This window comes from Nothoprocta perdicaria, unplaced genomic scaffold, assembly GCF_003342845.1.
Source record: "Nothoprocta perdicaria isolate Ctin4 unplaced genomic scaffold, notPer1 scaffold_2, whole genome shotgun sequence".
Classification (NCBI taxonomy): Eukaryota; Metazoa; Chordata; class Aves; order Tinamiformes; family Tinamidae; genus Nothoprocta; species Nothoprocta perdicaria.
The window spans coordinates 7,536,634-7,559,757 of record NW_020455204.1 but is presented as its reverse complement, the minus strand read 5'-3'; the positions used below and the strand labels follow the sequence as shown (position 1 = coordinate 7,559,757).

The 23,124-nt window shown below is 38.0% G+C and overlaps 1 protein-coding gene across 1 annotated transcript in view; it reads left to right on the top strand.

The window, feature by feature from the left end:
• DNAH10 (dynein axonemal heavy chain 10) overlaps positions 1 to 23,124 on the top strand; it is a 49,408-nt gene that overhangs the window by 13,246 nt on the left and 13,038 nt on the right. The window contains exons 22-58 of the mRNA XM_026037482.1: positions 144 to 326; positions 964 to 1,171; positions 1,479 to 1,635; positions 2,039 to 2,272; positions 2,374 to 2,496; positions 3,086 to 3,319; positions 3,805 to 4,028; positions 4,438 to 4,707; positions 4,797 to 4,980; positions 5,287 to 5,421; positions 5,649 to 5,801; positions 6,335 to 6,523; positions 6,633 to 6,779; positions 7,080 to 7,271; positions 7,459 to 7,577; positions 7,739 to 7,897; positions 8,232 to 8,367; positions 8,500 to 8,622; positions 9,150 to 9,284; positions 9,585 to 9,801; positions 10,228 to 10,347; positions 11,276 to 11,421; positions 11,809 to 11,961; positions 12,493 to 12,753; positions 13,418 to 13,590; positions 13,904 to 13,997; positions 15,070 to 15,237; positions 15,541 to 15,729; positions 16,343 to 16,514; positions 16,976 to 17,179; positions 17,985 to 18,065; positions 18,462 to 18,659; positions 19,227 to 19,388; positions 19,749 to 19,923; positions 20,677 to 20,858; positions 21,594 to 21,730; positions 22,596 to 22,813. Coding sequence (XP_025893267.1) covers positions 144 to 326; positions 964 to 1,171; positions 1,479 to 1,635; positions 2,039 to 2,272; positions 2,374 to 2,496; positions 3,086 to 3,319; positions 3,805 to 4,028; positions 4,438 to 4,707; positions 4,797 to 4,980; positions 5,287 to 5,421; positions 5,649 to 5,801; positions 6,335 to 6,523; positions 6,633 to 6,779; positions 7,080 to 7,271; positions 7,459 to 7,577; positions 7,739 to 7,897; positions 8,232 to 8,367; positions 8,500 to 8,622; positions 9,150 to 9,284; positions 9,585 to 9,801; positions 10,228 to 10,347; positions 11,276 to 11,421; positions 11,809 to 11,961; positions 12,493 to 12,753; positions 13,418 to 13,590; positions 13,904 to 13,997; positions 15,070 to 15,237; positions 15,541 to 15,729; positions 16,343 to 16,514; positions 16,976 to 17,179; positions 17,985 to 18,065; positions 18,462 to 18,659; positions 19,227 to 19,388; positions 19,749 to 19,923; positions 20,677 to 20,858; positions 21,594 to 21,730; positions 22,596 to 22,813 — 6,355 coding nt within the window. The remainder of the gene's footprint in view (positions 1 to 143; positions 327 to 963; positions 1,172 to 1,478; positions 1,636 to 2,038; positions 2,273 to 2,373; positions 2,497 to 3,085; positions 3,320 to 3,804; positions 4,029 to 4,437; positions 4,708 to 4,796; positions 4,981 to 5,286; positions 5,422 to 5,648; positions 5,802 to 6,334; positions 6,524 to 6,632; positions 6,780 to 7,079; positions 7,272 to 7,458; positions 7,578 to 7,738; positions 7,898 to 8,231; positions 8,368 to 8,499; positions 8,623 to 9,149; positions 9,285 to 9,584; positions 9,802 to 10,227; positions 10,348 to 11,275; positions 11,422 to 11,808; positions 11,962 to 12,492; positions 12,754 to 13,417; positions 13,591 to 13,903; positions 13,998 to 15,069; positions 15,238 to 15,540; positions 15,730 to 16,342; positions 16,515 to 16,975; positions 17,180 to 17,984; positions 18,066 to 18,461; positions 18,660 to 19,226; positions 19,389 to 19,748; positions 19,924 to 20,676; positions 20,859 to 21,593; positions 21,731 to 22,595; positions 22,814 to 23,124) is intronic.

Below are 23,124 nucleotides of genomic sequence, written 5' to 3'. Positions count from 1 at the left end.
TTATTAAAATGCAAACCGATCACTCAAGAATGTGACATTTTTAATACTGTAACTTCTATAGAGTATAAGACTATATACAAGTTCTGCCTTGTTTGTCTGTCAACATCCATAGGAATGCTCATCTAGAAAACTTTCTCTCCTAGGATTGGAACTCATGGACATTTTTGAAAAAGAATTGGAAGATCTGGAAGAAAGTCATCAGGAACTGGGCAATGCTGAGAAACTTTTTGACTTGCCAATCACATTATACCCTGAGTTAATTAAAGCACAAAATGATATGAGAGGCCTAAAGCAGATCTATGAAATTTATAAATTACAAAGAGTAAGTATTGCACTGTGCGTATACAAACATACACACTTATATATATGCACATACAGAGAGAGAATGGGGAGAGAGAGAGAGAAAGACAGAAGGGACTGGGCTGTACTCTTGTTGCTATCATCTCTGCTCCTAAGCTTTCGCATGAAATCAGCTGTCATCTTTAACTGACTATCACTATGATATAGATTTAGTAATGATAGTAAAAGAGTAAAACCATACTGAAATAGTGGGCCAAGCACATACTATTACTGAATAGGAACGGGTCTTGATTGTCTGGAGTGGTGTCTTACTGCACAGAAGGCCTTATGATTTCAGTGGGACTCTGTGTTCCGATCACAGTAGGTATCTCTGGCCTTAATTGGTCTTAAAGAGCTATTTAGTAGTTTGTTATTGTTGTTGCTTTTTTTCCCCCAAAATTCAGATACCTTATCTTTAAGGGCTGGGCTGATCTCCTGTAATGTATATTATGGATGTGCTTCCTGTTCTATACAACTGGTTGTATTTGGCTATGAATATCTCTTGGACATGAACCTGTGTCTGTAAAATGTTAAATACAATCGCATCTGCATCCAGTCTGTGGTCTCTACATCTAAAAGGGAATGTGATTTTTTTTTTCTCCTTATGACTTTGCTCCCAGGAAGCTAAAGAGGAATGGTCTCAGACACTCTGGATAAACCTAAATGTTCAGGTTCTTCAGGAAGGAATTGAAGGATTTCTTAAAGCCCTTCGAAAGCTGCCCAAACAAGTTCGCAGCATGCCAGTGGCCTTTCACTTGGAAGCAAAAATGAAGGCATTTCGAGACTCCATTCCTTTGTTGCTTGATTTAAAAAATGAAGCTTTAAGAGACAGGTTTGATCTGATTTATTTAAATCCATTATTCTGTATACAAGGAGATTTTGTTTGTTTTGTGAGAACTTTTAATTTCACATACTGGGATCTTGCTTTACATTCTGTTTAATAAACTTGTGTAATAACTTGTAGGGAAGGCTAGGATACCTGGTATATTCAAAGTACTATTTCTTGTTAAGTAGTAGAATAGAAAAATATTGTGACGTGATTATGTATTATACTACATCTTATACATATGATGTATTCCATCAGCTTTACTGTATCATAGTGTCAGGTATCCTTCTTGATATGTCCATTTAACACACAGACATTGGCAAGAGCTTATGGAGAGAACAGGAACAAGTTTTGAAATGACAACAGAAACATTCACTTTGGAGAATATGTTTGCTATGGAGCTTCACAGACATTCAGATGTTATCAGCGAAATAGTTGGAACTGCTGTTAAGGAGCTTAGCATTGAGAAGGTAACTTTAAAAGCCATATTAAAACTAAAAAGGCATAGATGACAACAGTCTTTGTCTTTATGTGAGGTGTTTATTGGCATGATAATAAAGTCTGTCGTCTTCCGGGATCTGCTGTGATGTGACTGATCATAACTAGATCAATAGCTTGGTTAATAAGCTATAGCATGGCACATTAGCTGTTTTGGCTTTGGCAGCATATTGGATTTTTGTCATTACCTTAAGTGATTTTGGCTTACAAAAACAGATCTGAAGAAGAATCTGTTGTTTTGGCATAGTCACTTTATAAACTAGAGTAAGAAAATATGTGCAAAAATTATGCTGAACTATGGTTCTATTTTTATGTTCGGATTGTAATTCTCTACCTTTTGAAGACTGAAAAGCTCATCTCTATGCTGTTATGCAGGGTGTGAAGGAAATAGTAGATACATGGGAACATATGAAATTCACTGTACAAAAATACTTCAAAGGCACTCAGGAACGAGGCTTTATTCTGGGATCTGTGGATGAAATTATACAGATTCTTGATGACAACACTGTCAATCTTCAGAGCATTTCAGGCAGCCGATTTGTGGGCCCTTTCCTGTCAACTGTTCATCACTGGGAAAAAACTCTCTCATTGATTGGTGAAGTAATTGAGGTAAGGAGCAAAGTGCTTGACTAAATAATTAATGTTTATTGTTTATAATCAGGGCTTTCCATTGTATTTTTTTCTTTGATGGTAACATGTGACTTTCTTAGATCTGGATGGTGGTTCAGAGAAAATGGATGTATCTGGAGAGCATCTTTATTGGTGGGGATATAAGATCACAACTTCCAGATGAAGCAAAAAAATTTGATAGCATAGACGCGATGTTTAAAAAGGCAAGTAACTGACTGACACTAAATCATGAGCAAAGTCATGATCCTTAGCTGGCAGTATTGGGATGCAGAATCCCCTTTGCCTTCTATTAGATAGACTTTTTTACTGCAGTAGGGAGATTAGATGCATTTCTGTAGGCTGAGGAGCTGTGTCTGCTAAAAAGGCTTTCCTGCTGTATTATCAACCTTTCTATACTGAACTCATGCTCCTGGTATGGCTTTTCTTTTTCCTATCTACAAAATTGAAATAATACTGTGATTCTGAAATGCTGTATGTATTTTTCACTTGAATACCACTGTATACTGAAGCAAAGTTCTTATGGCAAAGTACGTTCTTATGTTTGGTGTCTTGGGATACAAACTTCTCTCTCTCACACTTGTGTTATGACAGTATCTCCTATTCATGCTGTCAGCTGTGACAACATACCATATCCATATGTTCCTATAGCACAGCAAAAATGGTCAATGATATTTAAACTACCTCAAAATCAAGTCTGTGAGAACTTAGATTGCTCCTGTATTTTGCTAAATATAATTCCATATAATGCATTGCTCTTCAGTATTTTCTAAACTTCTTTTTCTCCCCGTGTAGATAATGGATGAAACTGTAAAAGAACCAATAATAAAAAAATGCTGTGAAGCCCCAAATCGACTGTCAGACCTCCATCATATAAATGATGGACTAGAAAAATGTCAGAAAAGCTTGAATGATTATTTGGATTCAAAGCGAAATGCATTCCCAAGATTTTTCTTTATATCTGATGAGGAATTGCTTAGTATCCTTGGCAGCAGTGACCCACTGTGTGTCCAGGAACACATGATAAAGGTAACATGTTCAGTTTTTCCCAATGCCCTTTCCTTATAGATGTTTTAGAGTTTAACAGGCAATCCTGAACATTATGTTGAGGGTGTGCTAATATTTTTTACCCATAAAGAATATCTTCTGAGTAACCAAGTGAAATATAGTCCGTGGTCTGTCTTGTCTCTTGCACAGATGAGTATCAGTCATAGTACAAGGTTTGAGATGCTCTGCAATTATTAGTCATGATATTACCTTCTTGTACCTCTTGATAGATTTTTATTTTCCATGGAAAAAAAATGTAATTTGAGTCAGATTTATCTGCCTGTTTATTCTCCAGTTTGGTTTATGAGAATTCATCAGCATTTGCATTTGATTACTTAAAATTGGATCTATTTCTCTTTAAAGTCCATAGAAATTTCCTTTCAACTTTAAATGAGGGTTAGCTACACTTAAATTGTAGAAGCTTGGATTTTCAGATGTCAGTTAGTTTCTTTCTTGATGCATTTCAGATGTATGATAACATAGCTTCCCTGAGGTTTCGGGATGGTGATAGCGGTGAGAAGATTGCAACAGCCATGATTTCAGCCGAGGGAGAGGTGATGGAGTTCCGCAAGGCTGTAGCTGCAGAAGGCAGAGTGGAGAACTGGATGACAGCAGTGCTAGCAGAAATGAGACGAACTAATAGGCTTCTTACTAAAGAAGCCATTTTTCGATACTGTGAAGACAGAAGCAGGTGAAACAATCAGTGCATGAAAGATAACATAAATAGCCTTATATGGTATTATGAGCCTGTAGCAATTTAGAAATATAGAGACTTCATTTTTTTTCATTTATACATAGCTTAGCCTCTATTTCTGTGGGTGGGGAACTATGGATACATGCACATATAATTTTGTATATCATTCCTTAAGTCTTGAATATTCAGTTTTAGTGATGTGTGTTGTGTGCAGTTTGTTTTTCTCATTAGCTATTGCACTTTGACTGCACATATGGAATAGGTAATTTTTCCATGGGAGATTTTTTATGATCTTACCTTGACAGAATTCTACGCATTCTGCCTGTACTGTAGTTACTGTAGAAATAAAGTGATACCTTCTCATAAACAGTAACTCAGACTCCCTCGCTATGTTTATTCCTCATAGGGTTGAATGGATGTTACTCTACCAAGGCATGATGGTGCTGGCTGCTAACCAGGTGTGGTGGACCTGGGAGGTAGAAGATGTGTTTCGGAAAGTGAAAAAGGGAGAAAAACAGGCAATGAAAGTTTATGCTAAAAAAATGCATCAGCAAATTGATGACCTGGTTACCTGCATTACAAAGCCCCTGAGTAAAAATGACAGGAAAAAATACAACACTGTTCTTATTATTGACGTTCATGCCAGAGATATTGTTGATACATTTGTAAGAGACAGGTAAACCCTCCAACCTATTTTGAAAATACCAAATCTATTATTTATATTCCCATCCTTTTCCTTAATGTGACCAAGCCTCTCTTGTGTAGCATTCTGCAGGCTCAGGAGTTTGAATGGGAAAGTCAGCTACGCTTTTACTGGGATCGAGAGCCGGATGAACTGAATGTGCGGCAGTGCACGGGCACGTTTTCCTATGGTTATGAGTATATGGGTTTGAATGGACGACTTGTCATCACGCCACTTACAGATCGCATTTATCTTACACTCACACAGGTATATATGTTCAAGGACGTTTTGCTAACATGCTCTTTTAAATTAGTCTTCTCTGTAGTCACATAGTTATTTCATTGTGGCTTGGCTATCTCTTAGGAGACAATCTGAACATTGTTGTATTTGAAATAAGTTGCAATATCCTTCTAAAGACCAGTTGTAGTATTTTCAAAGATAATATAAAGGGGATTTACAGGTCACAATATAAGACTTTTTGTACCCAAAGATTTCTTGTTAACAACTGGCGATGGTTGTTAGCAATCTAATACTAATATAATCAGAGCTTTGCTTTTTGGTTTGTCTCCAAAGGCTTTATCCATGTTTTTGGGAGGAGCACCAGCAGGGCCAGCAGGTACAGGGAAAACAGAAACAACCAAAGACCTGGCCAAAGCCCTGGGCTTGCTGTGTGTAGTGACTAACTGTGGCGAAGGCATGGATTTCAAAGTAAGAGTTAAAACATTGTTTTCTCTGACAAAAGAATCTGCAATCTCCTCTTGATAAGTAAATTTTAGAAGAGCCTATGACAGGTTTCTGGCTCCTTTATCAAAAGCTCATTGTCTATAAATATCCAGAGGTTCTTACCACTTTTTAAAAGTTTTAGGGTACTCCGATGTTTGCTGATGCTGAGAGTTTTATATACCTTTTGTTGAGACTTTTTTCCTCTTTTTAAGGCTGTAGGTAAAATTTTCTCTGGTCTTGCCCAGTGTGGAGCATGGGGATGTTTTGATGAATTCAATCGTATTGATGCTTCTGTACTTTCAGTCATTTCTTCTCAGATTCAAACTATTCGAAATGCATTAATGAATCATCTGAAAACATTTCAGGTAAACATTAGCAGTCAAGAATAAGTATGAAAGCTGGTCTCGTGCTTGAGGCTAAGATTCAGGGAAATTCCTCACTAAGTCAAATAATTGTTTCTTCTGTTATACATCTGTGCAGAACTTTTCAAACTACAGAATATGTTGTCTCTGTTTCAGACATATTAAATCCTTATCTATTTTTTAGTTGCATGCTAGGCTCTTTCTTTGTAAAGAAGAATATTAGTAATCTTATAATGGTAAAAAGGATAATAGTAATTAGGAATAAAAGTAAGTTAAGCTGATAAGCTTATTGATGTTTATAAGATTTGGGATTCTCAGACAGAAAAATTGACCAAGAAGTGCGAAATGTCTTGATCATTATATCTAGGGTGCACATAGTCAGGTGAATGTATCCAGGTGAATATCTAAAGCTAATATTTTGGAATATTTTATCTTAAGTAGGTTTCATAATAATACTGTTTTTCTCTTTTTAGTAAATGTTGCTATTTCTTTTGATTACAAATGCACATTTTACTAGCATTTCCTTACGTTTTCAGTTTGAAGGACAGGAAATTACTCTTGATAACCGAATGGGCATCTTTATTACTATGAATCCTGGCTATGCTGGTCGGACTGAGCTCCCCGAGTCTGTAAAAGCTTTGTTCAGGCCTGTGGTTGTTATTGTACCAGATCTCCAGCAAATCTGCGAAATCATGCTGTTTTCTGAAGGGTTCCTTATGGCAAAGGTAAGAAAATTGTGCTGCTCTCCTTATGAATATACACACATTTGTATACACAGTCAGTGTTTGGTTGTGACTTATGTGCTTATGATGCTCTAACTTATCTCTCAAATAGACCCTTGCCAAAAAGATGACAGTACTATACAAGTTGGCTAAAGAACAACTTTCTAAACAACATCATTATGACTTTGGTCTGCGGGCCCTCAAGTCAGTGTTGGTGATGGCTGGAGAGCTGAAGAGAGGATCAGCTGAGCTCAATGAGGTAGACCAGTGACTTAGTTGGTCTGGACAGATTACCTTTCTCATTAGGAAGATGTTGTGATTACAAATCTGCTATAGTATGCATGCCTTAGAGATAGTGGCACTTGTCACTGTTTTTTGCTGAGTTTCCTTGTCCCCTCCATGACCAAGTTAGCATCAGAATGCAAAGTAACGAAAACAATTAAAACTGAAGTATTTTACTCCTTGATGTGTATTTTGAGTGTGATCTTGATTTTAAGTGCAACATACAAATAGGCAGTTGAATGAATCTGGATGTTTCCTTCTGCTATGTTTTGTTTAGGATGTCGTACTGATGAGAGCTCTACGAGATATGAATCTTCCTAAATTTGTGTTTGAAGATGTACCTCTCTTTCTTGGCCTGATCTCTGACTTATTTCCTGGCCTGGATTGTCCTCGAGTCCGTTATCCTAACTTTAATGATGCTGTAGAACAAGTGCTGGAAGAAGAGGGTTATGTTGTTCTACCAGTCCAGGTAAAATAATAATAATAAAAAGAAGTTGATTGCTTGAATTTTGTCACAAACATTAGTGTTGGTCTGCATTGCTGCACTCTGGAATGACTCCTGCAAATCGGGAGAGCTTAGCTAGTGTGATGTAGCTGCAGATCTGGTCCATAGATGATTTACAGCCAGTGTTCTATAAACCGTATTTTTTTTTCAGGTGGATAAAGTAGTTCAGATGTATGAGACAATGTTAACTCGTCACACTACAATGGTGGTTGGACCTACAGGAGGTGGCAAGTCTGTTGTCATTAATGCTTTGTGCCACGCCCAAACCAAGTGAGTACAGAATTTGATACATGGAAATCTGGTTGTAAAATGACACAGTCTATAGACTGCCATGTGTAGTCATGATAGGATCTATAGTTGACTATAAAATTTGGGTTAGCATGAGATGGTGTGGAAAAGCAGTCTTAATACTTTTATTTCTATGTCTTTAGGCTGGGATTATTGACAAAGCTTTACACACTGAATCCTAAAGCTATGAGTGTGATTGAGCTATATGGGATCCTTGACCCTACCACACGAGACTGGACAGATGGAGTCCTGTCAAACATCTTCCGGGATATCAACAAGCCTACTGACAAGAAAGAGCGAAGGTAGAGAGCTAGAAATCATCATCATCATTTTTAGATACTCTTCACTTTTATGTTGATATTGTGTTGTTGTTATAACATAAAAGATTTGATACTGCATATTTTCAAAAATAAATGTAAAATGAACAGGAAGTCTGTAGGGGTTTGTCTGTCTTCCCTTGTGAGTTTCCAGCCTCAGTGAGGTGAATGGAAACTATTCAAGTATCAAAAATGCACGGAAGGCTTCAAAGCATGGGTACTGGCACAAACACTTTGGAGGAGGATCTATATTCTGAAATAAATGTTAGTTAAAATGGAGAAAATCAGTCATTGGGTCAATTGACTTCTGTATCCATAGGTACATTCTGTTTGATGGAGACGTGGATGCTCTCTGGGTGGAAAATATGAATTCTGTGATGGATGACAACAAACTATTGACCTTAGCAAATGGGGAGCGAATTAGGCTCCAGGCACATTGTGCTCTGTTGTTTGAGGTAAGTGATGACTGTACAATATAACACACAGGAAAGGTTAGAACCAACTTCGTCTGCAAAGACTGAAAAGCAATTGCTGTGGCTGTTTTTCGTTGTTAAGGTGTATGATTATCTTACATAATTATTTCATAGGTTGGAGATTTACAGTATGCATCTCCTGCCACAGTATCCCGCTGTGGAATGGTCTTTGTAGATCCTAAAAATCTGAAATATAAACCTTACTGGCAAAAATGGACCCAAGAAAGAGGAAATGAGGTAGGAATTTTTGCACTTGATCAGAGTGTCTGTATTAAATAATGACCTGTGGACAAATGTTAAAAAAATCTCTGTAAAGGCAGTCTGATTTTATGAACTCCCTTGTAATTTATTTATTATGAAGGCCCCTGTCTCTGAGTTCCATTACATATGTAAATACAAACTAGCTCACCTTTGATTTTTATAATGGAATTTGAGAAGTGAAAATCTAAGAAATTATCTAATCCACAAAGAGTTAACAGAGAGATTGCTTAGGTCCTTGTTGCATACATTCAGATTTAAAACTCTAGTTCACAGCAAACTGAAGCAAGAAAATTTAGTTGTTATCAGCTGATGATTGTAGAGTAACACCTCCTGAAGTAACAGTCCATACAAGTGTCACATTTCTTCCTGTCTTCCCTTTGATTGAAGTGAGGTCTTCAGGAATAATCACAGTTGGTTAATGAGATAGTGATGAGAAACATTGCTGCCATAAAACAGCTTTCAGTGTTTGTATGTGCTGAATTATTGTCCCTTTCTTCCTGCAGCAAGAGAGAAATGAATTGAATCATCTTTTTGAAAAATATGTGCCTTACCTTATTGATATGATCACAGAGGGAATTGTGGATGGCAGACAAGGAGAAAGGCTGAAGACCATTGTTCCTCAAACAGATTTAAATATGGTGAGGAATGCAAAGTAATGGTGAAAATATGAAACTAAATTATGGAGAGAATAAAGATCTGCCAAAGAGGATGCAGTAGTAGAGCCCGTACTGAAATGTCAGTTTTGCAGTGATCAGCAGCAGGAGACAATAGAAAGAATTGTTTCCTTATAGTGCCCTTCTGTGGTCATTAATACTCATGCTAATAGATAGTACTTGTAAGGACAAAGGATCATGAAACACTCAGGCAGCTGAGAGAGATGTTAAGAGATTTCATGCTATTAATTGTCAATTCTGTTTGCATGTCTTGTCTTACAACAGGTAGTGCAGTTAACTATGATGTTGGAAGCTCTAATCGTGACACAATATGATGAGCCTGATGTTCTGGAGTGTTTTTTCTTGGAAGCTTTATATTGCTCCCTAGGTGCTGCTCTTCTTGATACTGGAAGAATTAAGTTTGATGAAACAGTTAAACGTCTTTCCTCTATGTCTACTGTTCATGATGATAACGTCCTAGCTAAGCCTGGGGAGTTACCAGGTAGGATTTTCTCATAATTTACTTTGATTCTCTTTGATTAGAGTAACAAGGGCTTTGTTTCCATGAAGGTGGAGCATTGTTCTTCCTTCCAGCTACCTTGATGATCCCTGTAGAACTACCACCGAAAACCCTGCAAAGACAGTAATGTTGAATCACTTTCAATTGCGGGTCTATTCTCAAGCAATGTTTTTCTATGTAAAGCTGAAGAGAGCCAGTGGTAACCAGTGGAAGGATGCTTCAAAAAAGGGTGATATGATCCTTGTACTAGCCTAGAAAAATTGTGGTTGATTAACCTGTTGAATACCAAGTAAATGGAACACACAGTTGTACCACTTAGTCCCAAATCTTTTTATTTTCCTCTCAGATTATTTTCTCATGAAATATTTAAGTACTCTAGAAAATCTCCAATTGCTAAATGCTTTGCAGGTCAACTACCAACTTTGTATGACTTCCATTTTGATGTCTTAAAAAAAAGGTGGATACCTTGGATGAAACTTGTTCCTGAATATATTCATATACCTCAAAAGAAATTTCTTGACATTCTAGGTAAGTTATAACGATGATGTATTTTTATAATGTGCTGCTACTGAGTGATGGGACTTGAATGAGATGTCTTCTATGTGTAGTGAAGGTCATTTGATCACGTTCGGCTTCTTGCGACAACACAGTTCTGTTTCTTCAATGATCTTGCCATGGTAGTTCAGATGGAGTAGAGCTGAGCTTTGTAACACTGTATAATAAATAAAGAGGTGAGGAAAGAAGTAAAAACTTGATTTAGTTATTAAGGTTTTTTTAGGAGTGAACAATGCCTTTTCCAAGCCAGAAGAGCAAAGATAGATTCAAAGTTTTCTCTATTAAAAACACTAGAAAAAGTCTCTAACCACTGGTTTAATATGCTTTAATATGCTTAGTAGATTAAAAGAAAATCTTAGGGTTGTTATCTGTTTTTATTTCAAGTGCTCCCTAATGGTGACAAGTGCTTTTTATAGTTAATGACAAATTAACAGATATTATTTTATAGTAGTACTTCATCAAGTACAGGTTAACTTCACTGACAGAGAGAAATGATTTCTAAATACATTTCTGAGTGCAGATTATTCATAAAGAACAAAATTCTTATCTGTAGAGTACCAGGAAAATGCTTATGATCAAATAAATCCTGATAATATCTTTGAAATAGGACTTAAACAGAGCTTAAACAGAAGGTCCATGACCTTCCTATGTGGAGAATAATTTCCTTTCTAATATTTATGTAGAAGAAAAGATCTCTGTGCTAAAAGCTCAAACAAGATGTAGCTGAGCAATTAAAATTTTCCTGCAACATTGTTAGTAAGTTGATAATTCTCACTATACATTTGTGCAACTGCACATTAATACCTTGTGTCTCTGATCCAGCACTGTTCTATAAATATAAATCCCTCAGCTGTACTGCATTTTAATTTGACCTACTATTATATCCGTGATTTTATTTCAGTGCCTACGGTGGATACCACACGCACTACTTGGTTGCTAGAACAGATGGTAAAAATAAAACGCCCAGTTGTTCTTGTAGGTGAATCAGGTACTTCAAAAACTGCAACTACACAAAACTTCCTAAACCAACTGAACAAAGACTTTAATGTACGTATGAGGCATTTCATGATGTTCGTAAAGCTGCATTTTCCTTCTTTGTTTTTTTGTTAAATTTACATTTTGAAGCCTGAGTCTGTGGGTAGAAGTAGTGACTTTGATGGAGCTTCACATAGGAAGAGAGATTGACTGCAAGCTCAGGCCCAAAGCCCGTGAAAGACTTGAGAATCTTTCAGAATTTAATACATTTTGTTCAGTTCTACCACACAGAGATTCAATTTTATAAAGTAAATATACGTGCTAAGAAAAAGGATTTGACTTTTTTTTCATCTGTAATTCAAGTTAATAACTAGACCAGAGCAATGTTTCATCTACTAGGAAGAAGAAGGAAAAAAAGAATGTAAAAATCTAATCTTATTCATTTCCTGTCCTCTGCAGCTGCTGCTAATAATTAACTTTTCTTCTCGCACAACATCAATGGACATTCAGAGAAACCTAGAGGCAAACGTAGAGAAACGAGCTAAAGACACTTATGGTCCCCCTATGGGAAAACGTCTCCTCGTTTTCATGGATGATATGAATATGCCAAGGGTAAGCTGCCAGAGTATGGGCAAGTTAATAGAGCAACATGTGGACTGGTACTGATGTGGTTCCTTCATGGAGAGATGCAGGGAGATTCATGTCAAATGCATAACTGTGTTTTAGCTTAGGGTCTTCAGAAGAAATAGTTTACAGTAGTGATTATTTTTTTCTATTACAATAGGGGTTCTGTATATTAGAACTGTCTCTTTTTGGAGACACCCTTTTAGATCATTTCTCTATGCCACTGAAATCACATGTTTGTGGCCTGATACTGGCTGAAGTTGGTCTTCTGTAGAAAGCATCCTTTCCCTTTATGAACTGCACAGAATGGTATTTATTTACCTTGGAGAAGAGGTGCTTTTCCCATGTGAGACATTGGCATGAATGCTTTCAATCAGCTAGAGCTTTACAAACTGTCACTTAGACCTTCTAAAATTCTATTAAGTGTAGAGCTCAATATTTCCACATATATCGCAGACATTGTCATTGTCAACCTGGTGCACTGCCCTCTAAATATCTTGACTCTTTTGCATTACAAAGGTTGATGAGTATGGCACACAGCAACCCATTGCCTTGTTGAAGCTGCTGCTAGAAAGAGGTTTCTTGTATGACCGCGGGAAGGAGATGACCTGTAAAATTCTTCGAGACCTGGGTTTTATTGCTGCCATGGGGAAGGCTGGAGGAGGTCGGAATGAGATTGACCCTCGATTCATCTCACTCTTCAGTGTATTTAATGTACCTTTTCCTTCTGAGCAATCACTGAATTTGATCTATGCCTCCATCCTGAAAGGCCACACCGAGGTAATTTTATTGTATTAAAAAGGCTGCTTAAATGGCTTACTACTTTTAAATAGATATTTATTTCCATATTATCAAAAGACCTGAAGTCCTCTTTATCAGTTTTCCAGCTTTTTATTTAGAACCTCATACCCTTCCTTTCCTCTTCCCTTCTTAAGACATGTGTTTTCACAGAGCTGATCAATACATGAATAATATGTAAACTTTCAAGCTAGGAGATAATTTGTAAATCCAGTGCTCTTTTAGTAGGTTGAAATCTATTAACCATTTGCTTATGGTTCTGTAACCAAATCCCCAGGTTCAGCAAATGCTTTCTTGACGAGAGTGAAAATTTTAATTTAAATTGGTGAAGTGCATAACTAAGTAACTAAACTGCAAGAGAAGAGCAATTTATTTATTCTGTTATGGAAGTGCTGTAGAAATTCCAGTCATGGAATGGAGCATGACCATATCATCTTCAGCACAGTACAAGCCCAGGACCTTGCTCAAAACATTTAACTGTAGGATGTCCATACAACACACTAATGTCAATTTCTGAAAATGTTTGCCCTCAGTTATTTGAAATATGTCAAGAAAGGATAGAAGTTGTAAAGCAGAATATGTTTGAGAGCATTCAGTTCTTTGTGGGAAATCTCCTGAAAACACCTCTTTCTTCTCATGTTTGCAGATGTTTAATGAGTCTATAGCAACCATCGCTGACAAGATGACAGCGTGTACTTTGGAGCTTTATAAAATGATTGTCCATGACCTACCCCCTACTCCTTCCAAGTTCCATTACATTTTCAATCTGCGGGATCTTTCGAGGGTGTATAACGGGCTTGTTCTTACAACTCCGGGGAGGTAAGAATAGAAAAAATGTCTTTAGTGGCCTTATGCCCATTTATACTGGATGAATCTAGGTGAAGAGGAGATGAAAAATATTCACCATTGGTCACTGTTTACAGAACCATCACCATATAGAGGAAAAATATTCTTTCTTAAATAGAGTATCTAGAGGTAAAGATGGAAACAAGCGAATTATTCTTCCTTATGAGGGGGGAAAAAAAAAAGATGGAAAAAGCCAATGCAGACTTTGATCAGTGTTATTAACCACCTGGCCTTAGGGATCTTATTGACTCATCTGGTGCAGTCTGATATTTTGATGTTAATGCAGGTTCCAAACAGTTGCCCAGATGGTGAGAGTCTGGAGAAATGAGTGTCTGAGGGTTTTCCATGACAGGCTGATTAATGAAGCAGACAAGGCATTGGTGAGTAATTTCTTTCCTCTTTAGTAGTCAGTGACTCTATTACTAATTTACAAGGGCAGCATTACCAACTGTTGCACTCATGTCCTTGCAGACAGACTGCAGACTTTTCTGACCATTCTGTTGCTCCATTAATTTAAAATAATGGTCCATGGAGGTTTTTTATTTATTATTTATTTTTTCTCTAAAATAAAATGACTGTAGAAGAGTAAATGAGCAGATCTGCACAGATCACTGCAGAGTGTCAGTGGCTTCACTGGTCCAGGAAATATTGTTTAGCAATGCCACAGGTGACATAAATGAAGGTGAGAGCAATGCAGGTGGAAATGGAGGAAATTGCTTCCTCCTTAAGTCAGTACCTTCCTTTGGGAGGACTGTGTCAGAATATGACTATACAGTAAAGTGTGTTGCGGGGGAGGAAAGGGTATGAGTTGAGCTCTTACAAAATGCATTCAGTTTTGGCAATTATGCAGACTGGAAAATGATCCAAAATGCATCTTAAAAGAGAGAACCAAGACAACTTTATACCTTGAAATTTAGAGGAGGATTTGGACAAAGTCTACGTTTCTGTAAGCATCTTGCCTAGATGGAAAGAGTTAGATTTCAGTGGCTTGTTTAAAATTTTCTCCTCAAACATAAAAGACATATTTCCTGCTCAATTTTCCCAACTCAGAATAATTATACTGCAATTTTTATGTATTTGTACATTCATGCATACCTCAAGATTCATGAGAAGTATTGGGAGCCAGATATAAGTATAAATGCTGAAAAGAAAGGCTGATTAATATTTATGCCAAAATACAATAATGTATTTTTTGTAATAAGGTTATTATTTCTTGCCTTAAAATTCTGCACTCCACTGTCTTGAATAGTTCCTGAATTGTTTATTAGGTCATTTTAGATTATACACAGAATATATTAGAACACTGTGATCTTCAGGCTTCTTAGTGACATCAATATCCCCTTGATATCAGGTGATACTTGAGCAAGAATTTGCATCAACACCCCTCTAAATGTTCCTATATTCAGAATCACCTGCTCTGTTGGCTTGCCTGACTCTTTCATGTGCTTGAAGGTACAAGGCCATATAAAGCACCTGATTGAAGAGAATTTCCCGGATGACTTGGAGCAGGCCATGAGGGATCCTATTCTTTTTGGAGATTTCAGAATGGCACTGAGTGAAGGAGAGCCTCGTATTTATGAAGATATTCAAGACTATGATGCAGCAAAAGCTCTCTTTCAGGTAATGTGCTTCAGCCTGGAACTTTGCCTGTTTCTGACTGTGTACATGAGGAAGCAGAAGGAGCCTGACTCAAACTATAAAGAAATCCATTCTTCTCTATGGACATAGAATTTTCATCGTTTTGAGGTCTTCAATAATGAAAATAGCAGATCAGCTGCAGACTGCACAGTGCTTTCCAGTGATTTATGTTCCCTGGGGTTCTTTTATGTAGTGTGGCTCTAAATGGGTTGTTATTTTAGTAACATAACTCTTTCCCTGGTCTCCTAGTAATTTTTTGTCCTTTCTCTGCACCTTTCTCTGCAGGAGATTTTGGAAGAATACAATGAAGTTAATATTAAAATGAATCTGGTTCTTTTTGATGATGCTCTGGAACACCTAATCCGTGTACATCGCATCGTACGGATGGACCATGGCCATGCCCTGCTCATAGGAGTAGGAGGCTCAGGCAAGCAGTCCCTTACAAGACTGGCTGCTTATACAGCTGGATGTGAGGTTAGTGACCCAGCACCTTCACAGTGAAAGCACACAAAGAAAACAATATTGGTACCAAGATTAACCTGCGGTGGCAGAGGAAGGGGAAAGACAGTCAATGAAGGTAAAATCGGGGTGGCACCTCTTCCCTGTAAGTCGAGAAATACAGTGGAGTGGTTGCCAGAAGCACTAAGAAGACAAATCACAAATTTATTGTCAGTACCCAGATGTGGGGATGGAAAACAAAGATGGATTTGGGAGCAAAAAACTAATAGTCCCTAACTACTGTTTGTGTTGTTTACCTGTATTAGAGCGACATTCTTCTTGAGGAATTTTACTGTGATTGATACAGTAATATTTTCAGATAGGAATTGTTCTTCCAAAGATACTCTCAGTTTCTTGTGGAAGTCGGTAGCTTGGGAAGGAAGGAAAAAAAAAAGGGGGGAACACAAGAAATTTTGGAAGTGCAATCCTTCATGATTATACATTATTTAAAAGGGAGTGTAGTGCATTTTTTTGATATTATACATTTATTGGTGATAAAAGAATCAAACCAAAATGGATGTTGAGTTTCAGATTTAATACGAGGTCTTGGGTCCATATATGTCTTCTGAGTGTATGTTTGAATCCTTAGGTGTTTGAGATCATCTTGAGTCGAGGATATGGGGAAAATAACTTCCGAGAAGATCTGAAAAAATTGTATCTAAAGCTGGGTATTGAGAACAAGTCAATGATCTTCTTGTTTACGGATTCCCATGTAGCAGAAGAGAGTTTCCTGGAACTCATCAACAACATGTTAACTTCAGGTAAATGTAAACAATATCCTTCCTGCCTCTGGATCTTTCCCACCCTCTCTCTCATTCTATTCCCATTCTGTTTATGTATGTTAGATAACTTATGCAATATTAGCCATGTGATTGAGAGAAGTAAAATATGAATTGATGATCTGCAGTCATTAAAGACATTAAAGATTTTTTTGCAGAGTGGAAAGCACTTTGTGTTGTTGTGACATTTTATGTTGTTGAAGCCTGAACAAAAATGAAATAATTATTTAAATTCCCATGCAGCATCCTAAGTACTTCCTCTCTATTTTCCATGAAGAGGGAGAAGAAGCATAGAGGTTCAGAACTACCCGGGATCATTTTTGCTGACCCTAGGGTTAGAATTCCTGACTCTCTGCTTTCTGATGTGCCCTGTCCCCAGCCATATGGTTTTCTGTTACAGTCAGCATAGTTCTCACCAGCGTTCTTCTGTTCTTATGTTGCAGGAATGGTGCCAGCCCTTTTTCCAGATGATGAAAAAGACACCATATTAAGTCAAATTGGAGATGAAGCTACTAAAGCTGGAATGAGCCCAGCTAAAGAGAGTGTCTGGCAATATTTTGTAAATAAATGTGCATCCAACCTCCATATTGTCCTAGGAATGTCCCCAGTTGGGGACACTCTGAGAATGTGGTGCAGGAATTTTCCAGGTATCAATTATATATAATGTGTAGTCCATTCCCTGTAAGATATGAGTTTGCAGGCAAAAGAAGGTCTCTGCTAGACATAGACACATGTTGGACAACTAAAGCTAAGCAGAGGAGGTTTCATAATTAAACATTTGTAGTGTGCAATTTTTTTTCCTGCAATTAATTACCACATATTGGTAAGAATTATTGATTAACGTTTACCAGATGAGTTCATTTTCCGCTTAAACAGCAAGAAATCAATTGGTCATTCTCACTCAACTGGAAATATATAAACGGCCTGTGCCTACAGCATCTTATCCCTCTTTTTACAGAGGAATGTGTGTTAATAAATCCTTATAAAACTAAGGTGATGGTAAGAGAAACATTTTTTTTTTTAATTATCTAAAGCCAAAGTTAAAGAAGGGCAAGGTCAGAGGGGTTTGTACTGTGAGCAAAAGCACCCCATCCTTTTGGGTGCTCCTCTGGAATAAGTAGCTGGAAGATAGCTCTGGAGGAATCAACAGATACCTGGAGAGTGGTGCTGGTGGGAATCCCACCCTAAGCATGAAAATATCTTGTTAGAGTTTTTCACTACATCCTATACAATAGTACATCCCAAAGAATGGTACTTTGGGGTTAGTTGCAAAGTTGATTATTGCTATTAAAATTGAGGTGTTGATTTTCTGGTAAATCTTGTTGCTAAACAAGAATCAACAAAGACAAATCCTGTAAATCCTTGATGGAAATAAAGCGAAGGCCTGTCTTCCAGATTACATGCTAATGTTACAAAGAAATTGTTCTGATAATATTATTCTTTTAATTTAAGGTCTTGTCAACAACACTGGTATTGACTGGTTCTTGCCCTGGCCTCCCCAAGCCTTGTATGCAGTTGCAAAATCCTTTGTTGGTATGTAAAATGCTATCATTTTTAACCCCTTAATTCTTGGGATAGTCCAAGAAATACATTACTTACTTCGAAAGTATTGTAGGTGAGCAAGTCTCATGATTTGCTTTCTCATTGGGGCTCTTACTTTAACTTTAAACTGCTGATGTAAAATTATGTTTTCCTGATGAAAGTTTCATACTCAGATTTTAAAATTTTCTAAAACTCAAGCTCCTAACATTGGAGTGTGGTTTGGGTACCAGCATACCTGGGTTCTCTTCTGAGTTCTGCCTTAAACTGTTTTTTGTCCTGAAAAGCAGACTTGGACTTGAATGTACGTAAAAGCCAGAAGATAATTGACAACCTTCTTCGAAAAGTTTGGATTTTTAAAAAATTATTATTTCTACTGCCCAATTTTAGGAGCTAGTCCACGTGTCCCATCAGAGAGCTCGGAGCTGGTGATTCAGCACATCGTCATGGTACATGAATCCGTAGGGGATTTCAGCAAGAAGTTTCTGCAGAAACTGAGACGTAGCAACTATGTCACACCAAAGAATTACCTTGATTTTATCCATACGTATTCAAAATTGCTGGAGGAGAAAAATGAGTTCATTTTAGGTAAGGCTGTGTAGATGCTTCTTTTTTAATAAGAGATTTAAATATTTTAAACAGAAAAACACTTTATGGTGAAAATCCCATGTATTACCCACATAATGCAAAAGGTTTTTTTTTTTTTATTAATTCTATCTCCAGTGCTGTGCTGGTTTCTGGTTTTGACATTGGACCAATATCCTTGCCATATGTGAATGTTCTGGCTTGGCATCAAATAGTGGGATTTTCCCAAATTCTTCTGTAGAATCTGCACCAGAATCTCCAGAATAGACACTTATAATAAAATACGTAGTACATAATAAAATATGTAAAGAGGATTAAACAGGAACAATGTAAAACAAAAAGGAAGCCATGGCACAGGGCTCTGTGGAGTGGCTCGGATGGCATTTACATCGTCTTGGGTGGAAGATGTGGGAAAAGAAAAATCTTTTCCACCCATTCTTTTGTAACCTAAGCTGTCTGATGCAAAATACAGCTATAAGCATATCTCCTTGCTGTGAGACTGTCTATTACTGTGTGACAGTAACAATGAATCACTAATATTTTTCTCCTTTCTTTTTTTTTTTTACCTAGCACAATGTAAACGGCTGGATGGGGGCTTAGATAAACTGAAAGAAGCCAGCATACAGCTGGTTGAGCTGAACAAGAAACTGGCAGAGCAAAAGATTGTACTAGCAGAAAAATCAGCTGCCTGTGAGGCTTTGTTACAAGAGATTTCAACAAACACAGCAGTAGGCAAGTACTTTAGAACTCCTGAGGTTCCTCCTAAGGGAAAGCAACGTGCATATAGTCTGTGTTGGGTTAGGAGATCCTCTTGTAAGCTCCAGCAACTCCAAAAGATAAACTTCTTGTTCTGTCTCTGCTGATCCAGTGTCCTACTACAAGAATAGGTCTTGTATCATACCCAGATTGCCTTTTTTTTTGCAAGGCTAAATTGCCTGTAGTACTTTAAACTCATGATCCAATTCAGGTATAGCAAGTTATCAAAAAGGTAACGAGTGATAGTAACTTCTGATTTTGAGCCAGGGATGCATCTGTAAGTTCTGGATACAAATGTGAACAATCCATTTATGGTTCTGCCTTTTCAATTCCTAGCTGAGGAGAAGAAAAAAATGGCCGAAGAAAAAGCTGTGGAAATTGAGGAGCAGAATAAGATTATTGGTGTGGAGAAGAAGGAGGCTGAGACAGCCTTGGCTGAGGCCCTGCCTATTTTAGAAGCTGCCAAACTGGAGCTGCAGAAGCTTGACAAATCTGATGTTACTGAGATCAGGTGATTCATTTGGATCTGCAGTAGTGTAAGCTTGGAAATTTACCGTGGGACACTTGTTTGCAGGGGCTGAGCCTTAGCCTCCCCTTCCCCACCTGCATGGTGTGTGGGTAAAGGTCAGGGCATGTGTTGTCCAGATGCAGAGGTCACTACGAAGTCTCCTAGGGACTTCCCACAAGCCTCTTATGCCAGTTGTACATTCAGTGTCTTCCCTGGAATTCTCTATTCTGTGTTTGATGTGCTTGATTGGGAACTGCTGTGGGTTTTGTCTAAGCAGTGGGTCTTTAAATATCTTCATTCCTCCTTATTTTTTATTCTGTGTGAATAGGAACACACAAGACTTACTTTTCAGGGATGCTTTGATAGCATGAAAATTTATTTCTTTGCTGAATTATTCCTGTGTTTTTATTATACATCTTGTGTTTGGGGACAGATGTAAAGGTGCATCTAGTCCTTAGCTGTCTGGGAAAGAGCAGCAGCTCTCCCTTCCCTGTCCCAGTGAACAGATGCTTTGCTGGCTCAGGGCTTTAGGCGCTCCATAATTGAAATACTTTAGTCTCTTATTGATCAAATTGTCCAAATAGAATAAATATTTTATCCATTGCCTAGTTAGTCTTCCCTTGTCTGTCCTGGATTATCTTTTTCACTTTGTGGAGGACAATCTTGCTGTATTGCAGTGACTCCCTTAACAGGAAGCAACTGTGTCTGGCATCTTGTACTCTGTCTCCTCCATTGTCTCCTTCATCTATTTTCTAGATCATTTGCGAAACCCCCTAAGCAGGTGCAGACTGTCTGTGAGTGTATTCTCATAATGAGAGGGTACAAAGAATTAAACTGGAAGACAGCCAAAGGAATGATGTCTGAGGCTAATTTCCTGCGATCCCTAATGGAGATAGATTTTGATGGAATTACTCAGGGCCAAGTGAAATCTGTACGAGGTAAATTATTGACCTGTGTATGTGGAAGGAATGTAGCATCTTCTTAATGTTACTGTCCATGTCATCAGGAGTCCTTCCAGCATTGCAGCGAGTGTGGGATTTACTTTGAGCAACGGAACAGCCGCTGTCCACAGTGCTGCGGGTGTTGCACTTTAGGGGTGACCGTGTTTTTCAGAACACAAAGACCTTTTGTCATTTGCTACATCCAGTTTACATCCTAGTCTTAATTAGGGCCTCAGGCACTTCTGCTTAGAGAGATCAAGAAATAAACAGAACAGCAGAGCAGAAGCATTACAGCCTTTGTGTGGTGGCAATTAAGATGTAGTATGTACAGAGAAGAAAGAAGACAGGCTACATCTAAAGCTTATGGGCTGAACCTTGCTTAGGCTCCCATGAGTGTAATCCAGAGTAATTCCATTAAGAGGGCAATTTGGCCTTTTCAACAAAGCAGCATCCCTGCTGCTCTGGGGACATGCTAAACAACTTCTGAATGCACTGGCTTTTGGGGCAAAGAACTTGAAATATCACTAGCAATGCTGTGCTTGTAGCCCACTAACTTCATTTTAGGTTAAAATCTTTAATTTTCTGACAAATATTTCATAATGGCTATCACAGTATTGCTCTGGGGCTGCAGAACTAAAGTGGTGCTGCAGATCATGCTGGCAGGGAAAGCTATTTCTCTGAAGATTTCTGCACTGCAATTCAACTCACCTTAGTATTTTTGTGTTTCCCCAGCTCTATTAAAGAATCTCAATACTACCTTTGAGGAAATGGAAGTTGTGAGCAGAGCAGGACTGGGAATGTTAAAGTTTGTGGAAGCAGTGATGAGTTACTGTGATGTGGCTAAAGAAGTCAGGCCTAAGAGAGAGAAGGTAGAGTGTGCGGATTTGAACTAAGAGGAGATGAACCATGACCCATAAGAAAAATAACCCTTGACTATTTCATTGATTGCCCCATTGCTGCTCTTCAAAGTGCTTAAAAAGAAGAGCTTAGTAAAACTAGTGAAGTCAGGGGTGAGCAGGTACAAGGTTAACTGCTGTGTTTGTCTCCTGAGGCTGTTATAGGGGCTCCTGTTTGGGCCAGTGTGTGAAGCAGGAGGCAGGGATCTGTTCAGGTGGAGTTTTGCAGTCTCGCCTGATGAGAGGTCAGCTCGCAGGTGTCAAGATAAAGCAAACTAGCAAAATGCATGGCACTTGAGCAGGGGAGAGCTCAGCACTACCCAGCATCTGTGACCCTGCCTTACAGACCTTATTAATAACTTTTTTATAAAGACTGGGAACCTCTTTTACTCGTCCTAGCAGATCATGGGAAACTCTGTCAAAGAAAAATTCTTGTATATGTATGACTACTAAGAAAGCATATTTATTAAATGAGAGGTCTAACAATTTTGAAGGCCTTAATATCACTATTAGTGATGGACCAAGCTCCCATGTTGTCATGGGATGACAGTCCCGCTTATCTCTGATGTCAACTGGACTGCTCGTTTATTTAATGTACCTAGTTGGTACAAAACCCTAGTTTAGGAGGTTTGTCTACTGTCAAACTGCTGGTTCAGACTTATGAATATGTTTGGGATGGGGAGAGTTGGGTGAGAAACAGTGCTGGTTATTTTCAGCTAGTCTGCTTGTTACCAGGGTGCCTTAAAATATATGAAATAACCAAAAGAAATCTAAGAATTTAAGATTCATCTCCAAAACCTTTTCTCCTGATTTTCTTAATGATTTCTTCATTATGTAGGTGGCTAGACTAGAACGGAATTATTTCCTAAGTAAACGAGAACTGGAAAAGATACAGGCAGAACTGGCTAAAATTCAGGCTGAGCTAAAAGCTTTGGGGAAGAAATATGAAGAAGCAATAGCAGAAAAGCAACAGTTACAAGAAGAAGCAGAGATTATGCAGAGGAGATTATATGCTGCTGATAAACTCATCTCTGGCTTGGGATCTGAAAACGAGAGGTGAGTTTAGATCCAGAGAGAAACTTTGACCTTAGGAATTGGATCCTTTGTCAGAGTTAAAAGTCTGCCAAACTGACACACTTTTGGAAGCATCTCTCTGCCTGTGACATTTGTTTCTGCAAAGCAGCTAATATCCATTAGTGCTTGGGAAAAAAAAAAAGGTGAACTGAGATTAAAAGGAAGAAGGTTCAAATCAACTCTGTCATGATGATGACGGAGCAACTAAGTAAGTTTAATGTTCTATCTCAACTTGCAGCTAAATTAGAAGCATTAGGAAATTCTGCCAATAACCCACACTTCTCTGGTACAGA